Source organism: Euprymna scolopes, chromosome 29 (genome assembly GCF_053919585.1).
Source record: "Euprymna scolopes isolate OS-2025 chromosome 29, ASM5391958v1, whole genome shotgun sequence".
Lineage (NCBI taxonomy): Eukaryota > Metazoa > Mollusca > Cephalopoda > Sepiida > Sepiolidae > Euprymna > Euprymna scolopes.
In genome coordinates, this window is record NC_136510.1 from 58,787,581 (window position 1) to 58,811,342 (window position 23,762).

The 23,762-nt window shown below is 26.3% G+C and overlaps 1 protein-coding gene across 6 annotated transcripts in view; it reads right to left on the reverse strand.

Annotated features, from left to right (window-relative positions):
• Positions 1-23,762, reverse strand: part of LOC145252658 (scavenger receptor cysteine-rich domain-containing protein DMBT1-like) — a 488,297-nt gene that overhangs the window by 347,227 nt on the left and 117,308 nt on the right. For all 6 annotated transcript variants that reach the window (XM_080112426.1, XM_080112429.1, XM_080112430.1 and 3 more), the window contains exon 6: positions 21,446-21,609. In XM_080112426.1, the coding sequence (XP_079968552.1) occupies positions 21,446-21,609 (164 nt within the window). The remainder of the gene's footprint in view (positions 1-21,445; positions 21,610-23,762) is intronic.

Here is a 23,762-nt window from a genome sequence, read left to right on the forward strand (position 1 = left end):
TAGATTTTTAAAGTTTAAAAATTGAAAAATATTTAACTCGTAAAATTCTATTGATTTTATTACGTAAATAAATGGATGCATGAAGGCACGCCGGATTTTGTAAACATTTTGTAAACACTGTTTTTAAAAAAATAAAAAAAAAAATATTTGTATTATTTTTTAAATAACTTTAATAGTTTATTTTGAAAGTATATTCCATATAGAAAATAAACAACTCACTTTAAAAGGAGAAATTACGTTTTTTTTTTATATTTTATTCGCAGTTTTCTGTTAGGGGTGTCAAAAATTCCTCCAAATTTCTGATACATCTAGAGTTTCTATTCTTTTTCTTTCTTTCTTTTTTTCAATATTTTAAGCAGATTTGTCACTCAGCTCGCAGATTTGGTGTTTGTACACTTTATTGCCGAAATTGGAGACGCCATTTTTTTCACCCACTTGCTATCCAAATCTAGGGAAGACATTTTAAGGCCGAACGATTGCTTCCGGAAAGGGAAAGAATAAATTTACCAAAATTAACATTTATTACTCCCTTAAACTAAAATTATCATTTATTACTTCCAGAAACTTGGTAAACCGATATTACTGGAGAAAATGAATCTTGACAATTCAAAAAAATATTTAAAATTATTTATTTGTTCGAAAAGAAAACCCCAAAAAAACAAAACACACAAACGAAAAAATAAACAAATAAACAAGCAAAAAAACTAATAAATGTTTTGGTTTTGTTTTGGTTTTCAAATGGCGCTCGCCTAGGTTAAACTATTATGAATATGTCATTTCAATTTTCTGTTTTTAACAAAAAAAAAAAAAAAATTGTTCCATGAAAAACTTTCCCGTTCTCATTAATTAAATCGAAACATTTCCAATTAAACAATTACGGATATATGTTCTCTTTCACTTTCTTTATTTACTTTTAAAGCAACATTGGACTTTTATGAAATAGTTTTTTGTTTTTTGTTTTTTTTTCTAACAAATAAATAATTTTAAACATTTTTTAGAATTGTCAATGTTCATTTTCTCCAGTAATATCGGTTCACCAAGTTTCTGGAAGTAATAAATCATAATTTTAGTTTAATTTAACGTTTCTGGAAGTAATAAATGTTAATTTTGGTAAATTTATTCTTTCCATTTCCGGAAACAATCGTTCGGTCATATAATGATGTCTCCCCTAGATTTGGATAGCAAGTGCGTAAAAAAAAAAATGGCGTCTCCAATTTCGGCGATAAAGTGTAGATGCACCCCAGATTTTTATGGGTCGCTATTTTTGCCATAAATTGTTAGGTGAAAGGGTTTTTTTTTCAGGAAAATTTGCACCTTTTTTTTTTTTTTTTTTTTTTTTAAAGAAAGTTGGTAGTAAACGTTTCTTTTGGAAAACAGAATTTGGTACTCCTTGGGCGTTGAGTTCCATGGCGTACAGCATAAAAAACACGCATCGCTCCCTTTCTGACGCAAGCGCACGTAACACTTTTTTTTATTTACTGACGTTGTCGTAGTAACTAAACGATTATTTGTCACATTTATTTTGAAAAAAGTTTTACTCTTTATGAATATTAAAAGAAAAATTACGAAACATTTATTAATAATGCCTCACTTTTACAGACATTTGTTTTTAAATTTCTTTTTAAATGACGACTTTTTTTTTAATAGCATTTGCGGATGGGTATGCTGACATTTGTTTTTTTAAATTTATTTTTAAATGACTTTTATTTTAATAGCATTTACGGATGGGTAAATAACGAAAAAAACAACTGAGCCATTTACTGACAATTTCTCGGTATCTTGACTTTGATAAAATTTATTTGTTAAAAATATTTGTAAATGTGAGAATTATCAGTAAATGGTTTAGTTATTTTATTTTTTTTTTTCGTTTTTTACCCATCCGCAAATGCTATTAAAAAAAGGAAGTCGATAAAAGTCGTCATTTAAGAAATTTAAAAACAAAACTCTGTAAAAGTGAGGCATTATTAATAAATGTTTAGTAATTTTTCTTTTAATATTCATAAAGAGTAAAAATGGAATGGAAATTTAAATTTCGCTCCGTTTTAATCTTTTTTTTTTAAATTGTGCTTCTCTCAAACAAATATAATCAAGAAAATAACATTCAACAATTGTACTTTATATATATAAAACACGAAATATTAAATATATATATATATATATATATATATTAACGAAAGAGAAATAATTCCATTTTGAAACGAAAAAAGTCGATTTGGTATACAAAAGTTCAGTTTAGTGATGTCACGTGATGACAACTGGTGTGAAATAATTGTCCCCAAATAAAAAAAATGGCCCATCCGTACAAAGAAAACCAAATATTTATTATAGAAAAATTACGTAAAATGTTATAATTACAAAGAGATATATAGAAACACGCATGCGTACCGTAAACATATACCAAAATGTGGAAGCCATCCGTCCAGTGGTTATTTAGAGTATTAATTACCAACGAACCAAGAGTTACATTTTTATATATATAGATTATAATTATATAGGTGGATACACACTTTCATGTTTCTTCATTTAATTACTAATAGGATACAGTAGTTAAATAGGATACAAAATTTACAATAGTTAAATAGGATACAAAATTTTTCTTTAAAGAGAGTAACGTTTCAGAGACCGCGTCATTGAATTATCTTATATAACTCTTGAGATCTACCCAATATGTCATGCAGTATAGAAAGGAGAAAGTATATTTATATAAGTTCTTTAAGTTCATGAAATTTACTTTTTTAGTTTAAAGATTAAGTGGTTAAGTAAAGAACCTTACCTCATGCATCGTGCAGCTCGTGTTAGGAAAGAAAAATAAGAGAAAATAAAAATGCCCCCCCCCTGGTATTTATGGACTGAAAATCACGTGATGCGACGAGAGGGGGGAGGGGGTATGCAAATGAGATGTGGTTGGGTGTCTCTATAAAAGAACCGTCTTCTTTATTTTGGGTGTCAGGGTGGAAAGCGCAGAGAGAAGAGAACAGTTGGATTTGAGTTTGAGACTTTTGATCTGAGGTTGAGTTCAAATTTAACATCAAGCTATTTCAGCACAGTGACAAAAATGGGTGACCGAGTAAGATTGAGCAGCGATATCCTGAGGCCATTTACTGGAGAAGGTGACGTGGTTGCGTGGCTTAACAAACTGAAGTTGGTGGCAAGGCTGTAGAAGATTGAGGATGTAGCCACGTTAATACCAATGTATTTGGAAGGAAGTGCTCTAGCGGTCTATCTAGAAATGGAAGAGACGGATCAGGCCATTGCTGAGAGCATTGAAAACCGGTTAAAGACCGCATTTTCTGAGAGTGCGTTTGAGGCTTACAACAAGCTCAAAAGAGTCACCTGGACTGGGGAGTCTGTGGACATGTACGTGGCAGAGATAAGGCGACTAGCAGGATTGGCTGGATATGGGGGACGCAGCCTTGAGAAGACTGTAAAGCTGGCGCTTGAACCTGGCTTCCCTGATTGCATCTCCATGGAACTGCAACGACTGACTGATATTGAAACCATGGAGGTGGAGGAGATTCTAAGGCATGCTAGAGTTTTGTCGAAATATGATAGATATATATATATATATGATATTATATATATATGAAATTATATATATATATGATATTATATGTATATGATATTATATATATATGATAATATATATATGATATTATATATATATATATGAAATTATATATATATATGATATATATATATGATATTATATATATATATGATATTATATATATATATGATATTATATATATGATATTATATATATGATATATATATGATATTATATACATGATATATATATATATATTATATATATGTATATGATATTATATATATATGATATTATATATATATGATATTATATATACATGATATTATATATATATAAATATGATAGTACATATATATATGATATTATATATATATATAAATGATAAATATACGATATTATATATATGATATATATATGATATTATATATATGATATATATATATATGATATGATATATATGATATATATATGATATTATATATATGATATATATATATATGATATATATATATAAATGATACATATATGATATTATATATATATATGTAATATATATATGATATAATTTATATATATGATATATATGATATTATATATATTTATGATATATATATGATATTATATATATATTATATATATATGATATTATATATATTTATGATATATACATGGTATTTTATATATAACATATATATGATATTATATATATGTTATTATATATGATATTGTATATATATATATATGATATTGTATATATATATATATTGTATATATATATTATATATATGATATTGTATATATATCTATTATATATATATGATATTGTATATATATATTATATATATGATATTGTATATATATTATATATATATGATATTGTATATATATATTATATATATATGATATTGTATATATATTATATATATGATATTGTATATATATTATATATATATGATATTGTATATATATATTATATATATGATATTGTATATATATTATATATATGATATTGTATATATATATGATATTGTATATATATATTATATATACATGATATTGGATATATATATTATATATATATGATATATTATATATATATTATATAGGTATATTATATATATATTATATATATGATATTGTATATATATATTTTATATATATGATATGGTATGTATATATTATATATATATGCTATTGTATATATATATTATATATATGATATTGTATATATATATATATATATTATGTATATATGATATTGTATATATAATATATATGTGATATTGTATAAATATATATTATATATATATGATATTGCATATATATATTATATATATATGATATTGTATATATCATATATATATGATATTGCATATATATATTATATATGATATTGGAGATATATATTATATATATATGATATTGTATATGTCATATAGATATATATGATATCTTATATATATATATATATTATATATATATATATGATATTGTATATATATATCATATATGTATGATATTGTATATATATATGTATATCATATGTATATGATATTGTATATATATATTATATATATATATATTATATTGTATATATATATTATATATTATATTGTATATATATATTATATATATATGATATTGTATATATATATTATATATGATATTTATATATATATTATATATATATGATATTGTATATATATATATTATGTATATATGATATTGTATATATGTTATATATATATATAATATTGTATATATATTATATATGATATTGTATATGTATATTATATATATATTATATATATGATGTATATATATATGATTTATATATACAAATGATAGTACATATATATATGATATTATATATATATGTATATTAGATTATATATGATATTATATATATGATATTATATATATATGATACTACATATATACATATATATGGTATTATATATATATGATATTATATATATCTTATATATATGATATTATATATATATGATATTATATATATTATATATATGATATTATATATATATGATATTATATATATGATAGTATATATATGATATTATATATATATATGATATTATATATATGATATTATATATATGATATTATTTATATGATATTATATATATATGATATTATATATATATTATATATATATGATATTATATATATGATATTATATATATGATATATATGCGATATTATATATATATATGATATATATATGATATATACGATATATATATGATATTATATATATATATGATATATATATTATATTATATATATATGATATATATATATGATATTATATATATATGATATATATATGATATTATATATGATATATATATACATATATGATATATACATAATATTATATATATTATGTATATATGGTATTATATATACTATATATATGGTATTATATATATATTATATATATATGATATTGTATATATATTATATATATGATATTGTATATATACATATTATATATATATATTATATTCTATATATATATTAGATATATATGATATTGTATATATATGATATTTTATATATATATAATATTGTATATATATATATGTATATATGATATTGCATATATATATGATATTATATATATACGATATTATATGTATATGATATTATATATATATTATATATATGATATTGTATATATATGATATTGTATACATATATGATATTATATATATATGATATTATAAATATATATATTATATTATATACATATATGATATTATATATATATGATATTATATATATATGATATTATATACATATATGATATTATATATATATATGATATTATATATATATATATGATATTATATATATATGATAATCTATGTATATATATTATATATATATGATATTATATATATTATATATATGATATTTTATATATATATATGATATTATATATATATTATATATATGATATTATATATATATGATATTATATATATTATATATTATATTATATATATATATTATATATATATTAGATTGTATATATATGATATTGTATATATATATTAAATATATATATGATATTGTATATATATATTATATATATATGATATTGTATACATATTATATATGACATTGTATATATATTATATATATATGATATTGTATATATATATTATATATATATGATATGGTATATATATATTATATATATATGATATTGTATATATATATTATATACATGATATTGTATATATATATTATATATATGATATTTTATATATATATTATATATATATGATATTGTGTATATATATATTATATATATATGATATTGTGTATATATATTATATATATGATATTGTATATATATATTATATATATTATATTGTATATATATATGATATTATATATATGATATTGTATATATATATGATATTATATATATGATATTGTATATATATGATATGATATATATATGATATTACACATGATATTATATATATATTATATATATATGATATTACATATATATGATATTATATATATATATTATATATACATCATATTATATATATTATATATATATATGATATTACATATATATGATATTATATATATATGATATTATATATACATGATATTATATATGTATAGTATATATATATATGATATTATATATATATTATATATATATTGTATATATATGATATTTTATATATATTATATATATATATTGTATTGTATATATATTATATATGACATTGTATATATATATTATATATATGATATTGTATATATATATATTATATGATATTGTATATATATATATATATGATATTATATATATATATATATATATATATATATATATATGATATTGTAACACCAAAGAGAGGCAGCGTGAAATCGTCAGTACCCATTAACTTTTTGGTTAAGATTCAGTAGTGTAGTTGGGAGAATTTCTTTGGGTGTTGAGGACATGGGACGTCGTCCTCATATTGAGAATCGCCACCCCATGTGGGGGCGAACTTAATACCAAAGAAAGGCAGCGTCAGACCATTAGTGTCGATGTGACGCTTTCATTTAACGTTAACATTTTATCCGAGGCAATACCGATTAACTAAAAGATAAATGTTAATATCTTACGCCGGGCACTACCAGAGAACCATGCTGGCTTAAATTCTGCCAAAGTATTTTTTTTCTTTCTTTAAAGCAAAACAATAATAAATGCTTTAGCCAAAATGAACAGAATTATAACTTCAAAAAAACATACGCTTTGTTTCAAGTCGAGCGACGGTTACAAATTCGATACAGTCATATCCAGTGAACAAAAAAGGGAAATATTTTTTCCCTTTGATTGCTTTGAACTAAAAACCACACACACACACACACACACACACACACACACACACACACACACACACACACACACACACACACACACACACACACACACACACACACACACACGTAATTGTTGGCGTCACAAAATGTATTTGTGACAAGATCAAAACAAAAGATAAATAAATTCTTTGGAGTTAAAATTTAACACACGCATTTGTCGGCTTCAAAGATTGTTTGTTCGAATCAAATATTAAATGATTCGGGTGACTATGATAAAACCCATTTGAAATTTGGATCAAGAGATTAAGGAGAGTAAGTACATTCTACATACATATTTTTTACTTTACTAGAATATCTTGTTCTTTACTTTTTCAGGTTGAATTTCTTGTCCTTTACTTTTCCAGGTTTAATAAAATCTTAAGAATATTACTTTTCATGCGCGCATTTTTCCATATAATATACGTTTGTATATATTTCTTTTATGGTTTTTTTTTCAATACATTTATATAACCCAATCTCCGGTGACTTTGTCATTCAAAATTCTTGGATGTGCTGATGTTTCCTTATTATTATTATTTTTTTTTTACTTGTGAAACTGCTTCCGTCAACAAGCACCCGGTATCTCCGAAGACGAAAATTCTAGACGATCGCAGAAGATCCGGCCTTGTGGACATCACAGCAAAGACGATTCCACCAACGCACTGAAGAAGGGCTTACTGGATGACGCTACGGCCCGGTCCAGTTTCATAATATTGTATATATATATATTATATATATATATATATATATATATATATATATATATATATATATATATATATATATTATATATATATATGATAGATATGATATTATATATATAAGATATTATATATATATGATATATATATGATGTATATATATTATATATGTGATATATATATATATATGATATGATATATATATAATATCATCTATATATGATATATATAGATGATATTATATATATATGATATATATATGATATTATATATATATATATAATATATATATATGATATTATATATATATATATATATGAAAATGTATATATATATGATATATATATGATATATATATATTATATATATATGATATATATGATATTATATATATTATATATATATGATATTATATATATTATATATACATATGATATTGTATATATTATATATATATATAATATTGTATATATATTATACATATATGATATTGTATATATATATTATATATATATTGTATATATATATTATATATGATATTGTATATATATATTATATATATATATTATATTGTATATATATATTATATATATATGACATTGTATATATATATTATATATATGATATTGTATATAAATTATATATATGATATTGTATATATATTATATATATGATATTGTATATATATTATATATATGATATTGTATATATATTATATATATATATGATATTGTATATATATATATGTATATATGATATTGTATATATATTATATACCTGATATTGTATATATATATTATATGTATATATATGATATTGTATATATTATATATATATGACATTGTATATATATTATATATATGCGATATTGCATATATATATTATATATATATGATATTGTATATATATATGATATATATATGATATTGTATATATATATGATATATATATGATATTGTATATATATATATTATATATATATGATATTGTATATATATATTATATATATATGATATTGTATATATATATTATATACATATATGATAGGGTATATATATATTATATATACATATATACTATATTTTGTATATATATGATATTGTATATATATGATATATATATATGATATATATATATATTTATATGATATATATATATATGTATATATGATATTATATATATATATGTATATATGATATTATATATATATATATGTATATATGATATTATATATATATGTATATATGATATTATATGTATATATGATATTATATGTATATATGATATTATATATATGTATACATGATATATATATATATATGATATTATATATATGATATTATATATATGATATTATATATATATATAATATATATATATGATATTATATATATATGATATTATATATATATGATATTATATATATATGATATTATATATATAATATTATATATATATAAATTATATTATATATATATATGATATTATATATATATTATATTGTATATATATTAAATTGTATATATATGATATTATATATATATGATATATATATGATATATATGATATTGTATATATATGATATTATATATATTATATTATATATATATATGATATTATATATATGATATTATATATATATATGATATATATATATATGATATTATATTTATATATTTATATATAATATTATATATATATGATATTATATATATGATATAATATATATGACTTTATATATATGATGTTATATATATGATATTATACATATATGATATTATATATATATGATATATATATGATATTATATATATATGATATATATATGTGTGATATTATATATATTTTATATATATATATGATATTATATATATGATATATATGGTATTATATATACATATATGATATTATATATATATATTATATATATATATATGATATCATATATATATAATATTATATATATATCATATATATATATATATATTATATATATATGATATTATATATATATGATATTACATATTTATATGATATTATATATATATATGATATTATATATATGATATTATATATATATGATATTATATATATATGATATTATATATATATGATATATAATATATATATATGATATATAATAGATATATATATGCTATTATATATATATGATATATATATGATATTGTATATATATATGATATTGTATATATATATGATATTATATACATATGATATTATATGTATTTGATAATATATATATATGATATTATATATATGATATTATATATATGATATTATATATATGATATTATATATATGATGTTATATATGTATATGATATTATATATACATATGATATTATATAAATATATATGATATTATATATATGATATTATATATATGATATTATATGCATATATATGATATTATATATATATGATATTATATACATATATATTATATTATATACATATATATGATATTATATACATATATATGATATTATATATATGATATTATATACATATATATCATATTATATATATGATATTATATACATATATATGATAATATATATATATGATATTATATATATATATGATATTATATACATATATATGATAGTATATACGTATATATGATATTATATATATATATGATATTATATATATATGATATTATATATATATGATATTATATACATATATATATTATATTATATACATATATATATATTATATGCATATATATATATATGATATACATATATATGATATTATACATATATGATATTATATACATATATATATGATATTATATACATATATATATATGATAATTTATACACATATATGATAATATATATATATGATATTATATACATATATATATATATGATATTATATACATATATATATATATATATGATATTATGTACATTTGTATGATATTATATATATATGATATTATATACATATATATATGATATTATATACATATATATGATATTATATACATATATATATATATGATATTATATTCATATATATATATGAGATTATGTACATATATATATATGATATTATATACATATATATATATGATATTATATACATATATATATGATATTATATACATATATATATACGATATTATATACATATATATATAAGATATTATATACATATATATATATATGTATGATATTATATACATATATATATGTATGATATTATATACATATATATATGATATTATATACATATATATATATTTATATATGATATTATATACATATATATTTATATATGATATTATATACATATATATATGATATTATATACATATATATATATATGATATTATATACATATATATATGATATTATATACATGTATATATATGATATTATATACCTATATATATATATGATATTATATATATATGATATTATATACATATATATATATGATATTATATACATATATATATATGATATTATATACATATATATATATGATATTATATACATATATATATATGATATTATATGCATACATATATATATGATATTATATACATGCATATATATATGATATTATATACATACATATATATATGATATTATATACATATATTTAATATATGATATTCTATACATATATTTAATATATGATATTATATACATATATATATGATATTATATACATATATATATGACATTATATACATATATATATGATATTATATACATATATATATATATGATATTATATACATATATATATGATATTATATACGTATATATATATGATATTATATACATATATATATATGATATTATATACATATATATATATGATATTATATACATATATATATATGATAATATATACATACATATATATATACATATATATATATATATATATATATATATATATATATATATATATATATATATATATACTAGCCATTCCCGGCCACGCGTTTCTGTTGCTCAGTTTGTTTAAATGAACACATTCCTCATAAAAAATTGCATTTTGTATTGTTTATTTATTTAATTATTTTTTCAATTTTTTTATCAATAAAGTTGGGGGTTTTTCCCAAGAAAAGGTGAATTTATTTTAAATTATTAGGTGAAAGTTTTTTTTTTCAGGAATTGTTTTGAAAAGAAATTTGGCAGTAAACATTTCCTTTTGAAAACAGAATTTTTATTATAAAAAAAATGAATGTTTTATATGAACACTGTAAATAGTTAGGTGAAAGTAGGGAAAAGTTAGTTTTTTTTCAAGAGAATGTACAAATCTTTTTGCCAATAGATGTTAAGAAAATAAACGGAAAAACTACTCCCATCATTAATTTATTCTGCAAAAAAAATAAATAAAATGTTAGTTTAGTGTTTCAACATTTGAACAACGCTCGGCTGAATTCGGTGATTGCCGGTCGAACACTAAACTAATTGGAATTTAGTGCGGGGAGGGGGGTTAAATTCTGCATGAGTACCATTCTTTTTAATTTTGTCTTTTGTTCAATTTTTTTGTGTGGGCTTTTAGCGCTAGCAAACTAACAAATTTAACCAAAATGCAAAAAATTCAACAATTAAATAATTTTGATAAGTACACAGCTCCTAATACAAATCCTAGCAAATCAATGCCCCTTATTGGAAACACTGAAAGGAAGGACGAAACCAAATTATTGCCAGTATGTTTGGGAGAGGTTCTATAGGTGTATCAGAAAGTGGCCATTAAAAATGATGATCAGAACCTTAATAATTCAACTTACTATTTTTTTAAGCTTATAACTACTTGGAAATACAATTCAAACCCTAATTTTTTTTCAATTAAAGGAGCAAAGACCAAATTAAAAAAAAATAACAGGTTTAATAGCAAATTATGCAATATTTCTTTCTTTAAAGCGGTTTTTGTTTGTAAAAAGATATAAAGAAAATCAATATATTTTGACTTGCTTATAAATATATGTATATATATGCCAAAAAATCACTTACCTAAAAAAATATTATTAAATGGGTAGTTCCATTCTTCATTGTAAAGAATTTATTCATATTTATATTTTAAATTCCATGTACTTTTTAAATAAAAGGATTTTTAAAGCGAGGGTCCTAGAAAATCGCATTTTTGTAACATGTTTTGCGTGAAGCGTTAAATAGCTGCTGCTAAAATAAAATTTATGAAGTATGGTTTCGTCCAAGGGCATAAATAATATCTCTTTTTTATTGCGTGTGTTAACCAAAATTAGTATTTTTCATCCTCCGTAGTTAAAAAAGAAACGCACATTCACTGATAAGTTTTTCCCTTAGAATAAAAAATCCGCTTCATCGATTTAAAAAAAATTATTTTAATGAAATACACGAGTTTTTGATTGATATATTTTAATACTTCTTCATCAACTAATTTTATTTTTTTTAATATCTAAAAAAAGAAAACATTCAATGAGATAGAAAAATTTGCCGTCAGCGTCTGGTATTATCTTGACGGTGTAAGCATAACATGAGCTTTCATTTAAAAAAAATCAACGTGTTTAAAAAAAAAAGAAGGTTTTACACTTTGGACTTTACAGGTAAATTTCCAAAAAACTATTCCTTTTTTTGTTTTAAATTGGAATATTTTCTTTATTGATCTTTTATATCCAATTTGTGATACATAAAACTTTGACACATAAATTAATTATTAAAATTTAATGAACATTTAAAAATGGGGTGTGAATTTGAAAAAAAAAACGTTTGTCTAAAATATTATATTTGGTTTATTGGGAAGAGCATAAAATGTCACATTGACCCGGAAAATATCGTAAAAATTGAATCAATAGAAAAATTTTGATAGATTTTTAAAGTTTAAAAATTGAAAAATATTTAACTCGTAAAATTCTATTGATTTTATTACGTAAATAAATGGCTGCATGAAGGCACGCCGGATTTTGTAAACATTTTGTAAACACTGTTTTTAAAAAAATAAAAAAATAATATTTGTATTATTTTTTAAATAACTTTAATAGTTTATTTTGAAAGTATATTCCATATAGAAAATAAACAACTCACTTTAAAAGGAGAAATTACGTTTTTTTTTATATTTTATTCGCGGTTTTCTGTTAGGGGTGTCAAAAATTCCTCCAAATTTCTGATACATCTAGAGTTTCTATTCTTTTTCTTTCTTTCTTTTTTTCAATATTTTAAGCGGATTTGTCACTCAGCTCGCAGATTTGGTGTTTGTACACTTTATTGCCGAAATTGGAGACGCCATTTTGTTCACCCACTTGCTATCCAAATCTAGGGAAGACATTTTAAGGCCGAACGATTGCTTCCGGAAAGGGAAAGAATAAATTTACCAAAATTAACATTTATTACTCCCTTAAACTAAAATTATCATTTATTACTTCCAGAAACTTGGTAAACCGATATTACTGGAGAAAATGAATCTTGACAATTCAAAAAAATATTTAAAATTATTTATTTGTTCGAAAAGAAAACCCCAAAAAAACAAAACACACAAACGAAAAAATAAACAAATAAACAAGCAAAAAAACTAATAAATGTTTTGGTTTTGTTTTGGTTTTCAAATGGCGCTCGCCTAGGTTAAACTATTATGAATATGTCATTTCAATTTTCTGTTTTTAACAAAAAAAAAAAAAAAAAAATTGTTCCATGAAAACTTTCCCGTTCTCATTAATTAAATCGAAACATTTCCAATTAAACAATTACGGATATATGTTCTCTTTCACTTTCTTTATTTACTTTTAAAGCAACATTGGACTTTTATGAAATAGTTTTTTGTTTTTTGTTTTTTTTTCTAACAAATAAATAATTTTAAACATTTTTTAGAATTGTCAATGTTCATTTTCTCCAGTAATATCGGTTCACCAAGTTTCTGGAAGTAATAAATCATAATTTTAGTTTAATTTAACGTTTCTGGAAGTAATAAATGTTAATTTTGGTAAATTTATTTTTTCCATTTCCGGAAACAATCGTTCGGTCATATAATGATGTCTCCCCTAGATTTGGATAGCAAGTGCGTAAAAAAAAAAAATGGCGTCTCCAATTTCGGCAATAAAGTGTAGAAGCACCCCAGATTTTTATGGGTCACTATTTTTGCCATAAATTGTTAGGTGAAAGGGTTTTTTTTTTCAGGAAAATTTGCACTTTTTTTTTTTTTTTTTTTTTTTAAAGAAAGTTGGTAGTAAACGTTTCTTTTGGAAAACAGAATTTGGTACTCCTTGGGCGTTGAGTTCCATGGCGTACAGCATAAAAAACACGCATCGCTCCCTTTCTGACGCAAGCGCACGTAACACTTTTTTTTATTTACTGACGTTGTCGTAGTAACTAAACGATTATTTGTCACATTTATTTTGAAAAAAGTTTTACTCTTTATGAATATTAAAAGAAAAATTACGAAACATTTATTAATAATGCCTCACTTTTACAGACATTTGTTTTTAAATTTCTTTTTAAATGACGACTTTTTTTTTTAATAGCATTTGCGGATGGGTATGCTGACATTTGTTTTTTTAAATTTATTTTTAAATGACTTTTATTTTAATAGCATTTACGGATGGGTAAATAACGAAAAAAAACAACTGAGCCATTTACTGACAATTTCTCGGTATCTTGACTTTGATAAAATTTATTTGTTAAAAATATTTGTAAATGTGAGAATTATCAGTAAATGGTTTAGTTATTTTATTTTATTTTTTTTTCGTTTTTTACCCATCCGCAAATGCTATTAAAAAAAGGAAGTCGATAAAAGTCGTCATTTAAGAAATTTAAAAACAAAACTCTGTAAAAGTGAGGCATTATTAATAAATGTTTAGTAATTTTTCTTTTAATATTCATAAAGAGTAAAAATGGAATGGAAATTTAAATTTCGCTCCGTTTTAATCTTTTTTTTTTTTAAATTGTGCTTCTCTCAAACAAATATAATCAAGAAAATAACATTCAACAATTGTACTTTATATATATAAAACACGAAATATTAAATATATATATATATATATATATATATATATATATATATATTAACGAAAGAGAAATAATTCCATTTTGAAACGAAAAAAGTCGATTTGGTATACAAAAGTTCAGTTTAGTGATGTCACGTGATGACAACTGGTGTGAAATAATTGTCCCCAAATAAAAAAAATGGCCCATCCGTACAAAGAAAACCAAATATTTATTATAGAAAAATTACGTAAAATGTTATAATTACAAAGAGATATATAGAAACACGCATGCGTACCGTAAACATATACCAAAATGTGGAAGCCATCCGTCCAGTGGTTATTTAGAGTATTAATTACCAACGAACCAAGAGTTACATTTTTATATATATAGATTATAATTATATAGGTGGATACACACTTTCATGTTTCTTCATTTAATTACTAATAGGATACAGTAGTTAAATAGGATACAAAATTTACAATAGTTAAATAGGATACAAAATTTTTCTTTAAAGAGAGTAACGTTTCAGAGACCGCGTCATTGAATTATCTTATATAACTCTTGAGATCTACCCAATATGTCATGCAGTATAGAAAGGAGAAAGTATATTTATATAAGTTCTTTAAGTTCATGAAATTTACTTTTTTAGTTTAAAGATTAAGTGGTTAAGTAAAGAACCTTACCTCATGCATCGTGCAGCTCGTGTTAGGAAAGAAAAATAAGAGAAAATAAAAATGCCCCCCCCCTGGTATTTATGGACTGAAAATCACGTGATGCGACGAGAGGGGGGAGGGGGTATGCAAATGAGATGTGGTTGGGTGTCTCTATAAAAGAACCGTCTTCTTTATTTTGGGTGTCAGGGTGGAAAGTGCAGAGAGAAGAGAACAGTTGGATTTGAGTTTGAGACTTTTGATCTGAGGTTGAGTTCAAATTTAACATCAAGCTATTTCAGCACAGTGACAAAAATGGGTGACCGAGTAAGATTGAGCAGCGATATCCTGAGGCCATTTACTGGAGAAGGTGACGTGGTTGCGTGGCTTAACAAACTGAAGTTGGTGGCAAGGCTGTAGAAGATTGAGGATGTAGCCACGTTAATACCAATGTATTTGGAAGGAAGTGCTCTAGCGGTCTATCTAGAAATGGAAGAGACGGATCAGGCCATTGCTGAGAGCATTGAAAACCGGTTAAAGACCGCATTTTCTGAGAGTGCGTTTGAGGCTTACAACAAGCTCAAAAGAGTCACCTGGACTGGGGAGTCTGTGGACATGTACGTGGCAGAGATAAGGCGACTAGCAAGATTGGCTGGATATGGGGGACGCAGCCTTGAGAAGACTGTAAAGCTGGCGCTTGTAACTGGCTTCCCTGATTGCATCTCCATGGAACTGCAACGACTGACTGATATTGAAACCATGGAGGTGGAGGAGATTCTAAGGCATGCTAGAGTTTTGTCGAAACAGTCCACTGAGCTGGGGGGGGGCGGTCGCGGCTGCTGTGGCAAGCAGAAAGGGGAGACCAGTGATGAAGCAAGGCCGTGGATTTACCGGTAAATGCTTTCGATGTCAAGGACCACACCTGATGAGAGACTGTAGGGAGCCAAGTAGGGCACATTAGCAGCAATTGTCCTTCGCTTCCAGGAAACGAGTAAAGGGGTGCTATTGCGCCAGTAGTCACCCCTTTTATACTGAACAGGCGTATGAGAGTTTGTTGCCACAGTTAGTGATCACCATCAATGGAAAGAGGGCTAGAGCTCTTATGGATACTGGATGTACAACAACACTTATTGCTATGAGCGTCGCCAACTCTTGGAATAGAACCAGCAACGTTAGAGCGGTGGGTGGCAGAGAAGTGGAATGCTGTGGAGAGGCTGATGCGGAGATTGTAGTAAGGAATATGCCATTGCAACTAAGAGTGATCGTGCTGGATAGACTGGTTGCAGGAATTGATGTGGTGCTGGGCCTGGACACGATAGACCGACTGGGAGGAGCTACTATTGCTAAAGGCCAGGTGAAATTTGGCAATCAGAGTGTACCGGGAATAACAGGAAGTGTAACCAGGGGTGATACCAACCAACCGTCGAAACCCCGACCATGTCTGATTGAGGATGATGACTTTCGAGCCTGCTTTGATGGCGAAAAATGGATGATAGAATGGCGATGGACCGCGGAGCCACCTGTATTGAGGAATCGTGTCAGCTGCTACAAAAGCACACTGAAAGGAGTTGCAGAGCTGCAGTTTGAAAAAGAAGTTGAGAGATGGATAGATGAAGGAATATTAATGCCGTGGTCAGGGAAAGTTGAAGGAATTTTGCCACTCATGGCTGTGGTCCAACCTATTAAGAAAATTAGGCCAGTGTTGGATTTCCGTGAGCTGAACAAGTTTGTCGCTTGTCACACAAAGGACGGAATCGACGTGTGTGAAGAAGTCGTAAGGAAATGGAGGAGGATGAAGCAGGCAACTAAAATTGTGGACCTGAAGTCAGCCAACCTCCAACTTCATGTGGATGAGAAATTGTGGAAATATCAAGTGGTAGAGTACAAAAGTCAAGTTTATTGTCTGACCAGATTAGGATTTGGTCTGAACTCCGCACCAAAGATAATGACGGCAGTTCTTAAGACAGTGCTGGCCAAAGACGATGCAGTGAAGGGAGGCACCTGCTCTTACATCAACGATGTACTAGTGGAGGAAACAGAGGTGACTGCGGAAAGGGTGAGAGAGCATATCAAAGCATATGGACTGACGACAAAACCGCCTGAGTCACTAGAAAATGGAATGGCTTTGGGATTTCGATTACAGAACAATAAGGCAGGAAAATTGATGTTTGGGCGAGGAAATGAGATCCCTGAAGCCAAGGTTGACCTAGCCAAGAGAGAGCTTTTCTCTATATGTGGAAAGCTGGTTGGCCACTACCCAATAGCTGGATGGCTGCGAACTGCGTGCAGTTTTATTAAAAGGCAGACTGGGACAGACAGTTGGGAAGATGCAGTTGATCAAAAAGTGCTTCTCATGATACAAGAAGTCATTGCAGAAGTGAAAAAAATGGACCCTGTGAGAGAAGAATGGCATGTAAAGGAGGGCCATGAAGGGGTGATATGGACTGATGCTAGCAGTGTAACATTAGGAGTATTATTGGAAATAGGAGAAGTGGCTGTTGAAGATGCTGCTTGGCTATGCAAAAAGGATGATAGCGCCCATATCAATGTTGCGGAACTCGATGTTGTGATGAAAGGCATCAATCTAGCTCTAAAATGGGGGCTACAGATAGTGAACGTTAAAACAGACTCTGCAACAGTGGTGTCGGGGATTAAATCAGAACTGTCTGGTGATAAGCGGATCAAAACAAAAGGAGCAGCGGAGATCCTTTTCAAGCGTAGACTTGAAGCGCTGGGAGACTTGGTTCGAGAATTCAAACTAAAAGTAACTATTACCTTAGTTCCGTCACAAAAAAATAAAGCAGATGGGCTGACAAGAGTCAAGAAAGCCTGGCTACACAAGGAAAGAGACGGGGCTCCAGCATGTTGTGCAGTAGAGAATTTAAAAGACCTTCATAACCTGCATCATTTTGGAAAGGAACGGACCCTTTACCTGGCAAGAAAAGTAAATCCGCACGTCACAATGCAAGACGTCGAAAAGGTGGTGGAACAATGTAGGGAATGCCAATCAATCGACCCTGCACCGGCTAGACATGAAAAAGGGGAACTGCATGTTGAAGTGAATTGGTGGAGATTGGCTATTGACATCACACATTATCAACATGAACCGCATGTAACTATGATTGATTGTGGGCCTGGGAGAGTAGCGATATGGCGGAAAATCAAGAATGAAAGCAGAAGAGGTAAAAAGAGTTGTCGAGGAGGTTTTTATTGAAAGGGGGCCAGTAGAAGAGGTGTTGGTGGATAATGGTACGTCTTTCCGCTCGGAAGTTTTTAGAGACTTATGTGCGAAGTGGAATGTGGGGCTATATTTTAGAGCTGCATACCGTCCAAGTGGAAATGGAATTATAGAGAGGCACCATCGCACTATAAAAGCTGTGGCATCAAGAAGCCATATTTCTCCCCAAGAAGCAGTTTTTTGGTACAATATTATGCCGAAGTCTGGTCAAGACGAAAATTCAGTGCTGCACCGGTCTATTTTTTCTCATGAATGGCGACATCCATTGACTGTAACACAGAGAGAAGAACAGGCCTGCATGGACATCGCAGTTGGTGAAGAGGTGTGGGTGAAACCACCCAATTCTCATTGCACGACTCGCTGGGGAAAAGGTACAGTGACTGAAGTACTCTCCAAAAACAAGGTAGCGATTGACGGAATGCCTCGTCACATTTTAGATATACGGAGAGTCTCCTTGCCATCAGAGGAAGAGGAGGTTGATGCTGATGTTGAAATGTCTGAAGAAGAGCCTCTTCGACGATTGCACCGTGAACGAAGACGCCCAGCATGGATGGCGGACTTTGATATTAATTATTGATCTTAGAGGTCAAGGGGGCATGTGGTTAAGTAAAGAACCTTACCTCATGCATCGTGTGCCTCGTGTTAGGAAAGAAAAAAAAAGAGAAAATAAAAATGGCCGCCCCCTGATATTTATGAACTGAAAATCACGTGATGTGATGAGAGGGGGGAGGGGGTATGCAAATGAGATGTGGTTGGGTCTCTCTATAAAAGAGCCGTTTTCTTTATTTCGAGCGTTAGTGTGGAAAGTGCAGAGAGAAGAGAACAGTTGGATTTGAGTTTGAGACTTTTGATCTGAGGTTGAGTTCAAATTTAACGTCAATTTAATGTTTGTTTTCAAATAATTTTAAATGGTATTAAAATCAAATAAGATAAATATAAGATTATACATACGGCATTCAACACCTGCATCCTCAATATGTCTGCAATTGTTTTCACCCCATGGAGTTCGTGGACAATTAACAATCGTCCTTTCATTACCAATACATTGTGTATCATCTATCCATATAGGGCCTGTGCCTTGACCATATCGTCCACCAGAGAAGGCTATGCCATCACTAGAAATAAACAAAATATAAAAAACAAGTTTTCCAAAGAAAATTTTTAATCAAAAGTTTTAAATTTGAATCACAACCAAACAGTACATACTACGATTTTTTAAACAGCATAGTTCACTAATTTGTTTTTAATTGCTATTTAATTTTTTTATTATTTTAATTGCTGTCCTGCCGTTATTTTAATAAGGGTTAAATTGACTTGTTTTCACAAGCCTGCTACTTAACGCTGACGCTACCTCCCTTACCCTTTTAGCCTTTCTTTGAACTACTATCTCCTTTCTGTGGTCTTGTTTGAATTAGAAAGAGAGTGTTTTTTTGTATTTCCCTTTTTTTGTTGCAGGCGAACGTGAATTTATTTTAAACTTTTGTATTTTTAAATTTTGTTGGTCTAATTATTGTAAACCTCACGATGTCGGTCGATTCATCTTCATCTTTCTTTGTTAAGAAACGAAGTTCTTACAAAGGCAGAATTGTAACTGCCTTAGACTTATTAAAGTCAAGGGGAGAAAGTTTGTCCAGGGATTATTTTCAATCCGAGAGAGCCATAATAGAGAATTGGCTGGCGTCGGTAAATCTATAAGTGAACAGATATGCCACCGCCACTTGGAGGAAGATGGGGCCGAGTCTGTCGTTTCTACGGACTATAGTGTTGATGTTGAGTTTGCCGCGGGTATCAGAATGGATCTCTTCAGTTTGGCTAGCAGGTTTGACAAGCTTTCTGTCAACCCCCCAGTGAGTGCTAGCAATATTGAAAGGGCACATATTCACCATACTTTGGCACCCAAATTAAATTGTCCAACCTTTGACGCCAGTTCCTTGGATGCGGATAAATTTGCGTTCAAGAACTTCTTATCCCAGTTTGAAAACTGTGTTATGAATGTAGCGTCTAAGAGCTTACGGCTCCAAATTCTAAAGAACCATCTCTCTGGTTATGCTTTCCAAATCGTGGAACCCTTAACCATTTCTGAGGAGAACTATCAGGTTGCGTTGGACCTCCTAACTGAGGAGTTTTTGGATCGGGAGTGTATTGTAGATGCAATTTTGGAGCAGATTTTTGGCTCAAAACCCATGTTGTCTGAGGACTTTTCTTCAGTCAAGCATTTTTTGACAAAGATGAAGGCAGATCTTCTCGAATTGAAGAATTCGTTTGATATAGATTGTTTGGAGGAGGGTAGTTCCGGCCACAAGGTGATGAGTCATGTGATCTTCGCCAAGTTGCCTGGAGTGTTGAGAAGGGAAATGATTCGTACTGCAGGATCGAAGGAGGGTAGTTCCGGCCACAAGGTGATGAGTCATGTGATCTTCGCCAAGTTGCCTGGAGTGTTGAGAAGGGAAATGATTCGTACTGCAGGATCGAATTATCCTTCTCTGGGACAAATTTTTGCGTCCTATAATAGCATTATTCGGACTTTCCTCTTAACTAAGCTACGGGCAGCCAGTAGCCATGCGCTTGAAAAGTATAAGAAGCCCAATTATTCCTATGGTGGGAGAGCTGTAGGCAAGACCCTAAAAAAAGATTCCCTTAATAGAAAACCTACAACCTTGGAAAATTTCAAGGTTGCGTCAAAGGTGGTTCGATACAAGTGCAATTTTTGTATGACCAATGAGCATATTTCTTTCCTTTGTAGGAAATATGTTTCCTTGGAGGAGAGACTTGCACGCTGCAAAACAGTTATTTTATGCACTTATGTACCAGTCGCATACACCCTACTTCCCGTTGTCCTGGCAAGATTGATAGTCTTGCCTTCCAATGTTGGCAGTGTAATAGTAGAAGTCACTCTGGTGCCCTTTGCCCAGTGATTAAGAAAGCTGATGTAACATCCAATGTGTGTTATCATGAGTATTAGGGTCATTAAAGGAGGTAAGGAGCAATGCTTTAATTGTTTGTTGGACACTGGGAGTCAGCGATCCTACATGTCGAGTGGGTTGTTAAACCAGATAGGGTACAAGGAAGGGATAAGCGATTCAAAAGTGTATGATGTCAATACCTTTCTTGGTTCTGTCCGTAAGAATATGAGAGAGGTTGGTCTGTCAGTGGTACTATCTGAGGGTACCCGTGAGATACCCTTCTTGATAGATAATGATATAGACATGAAATTCACTGTTCCTGGATTGTCATCAGCAGTCAGGAATTTCTCTCAGAAGTCTGTTAG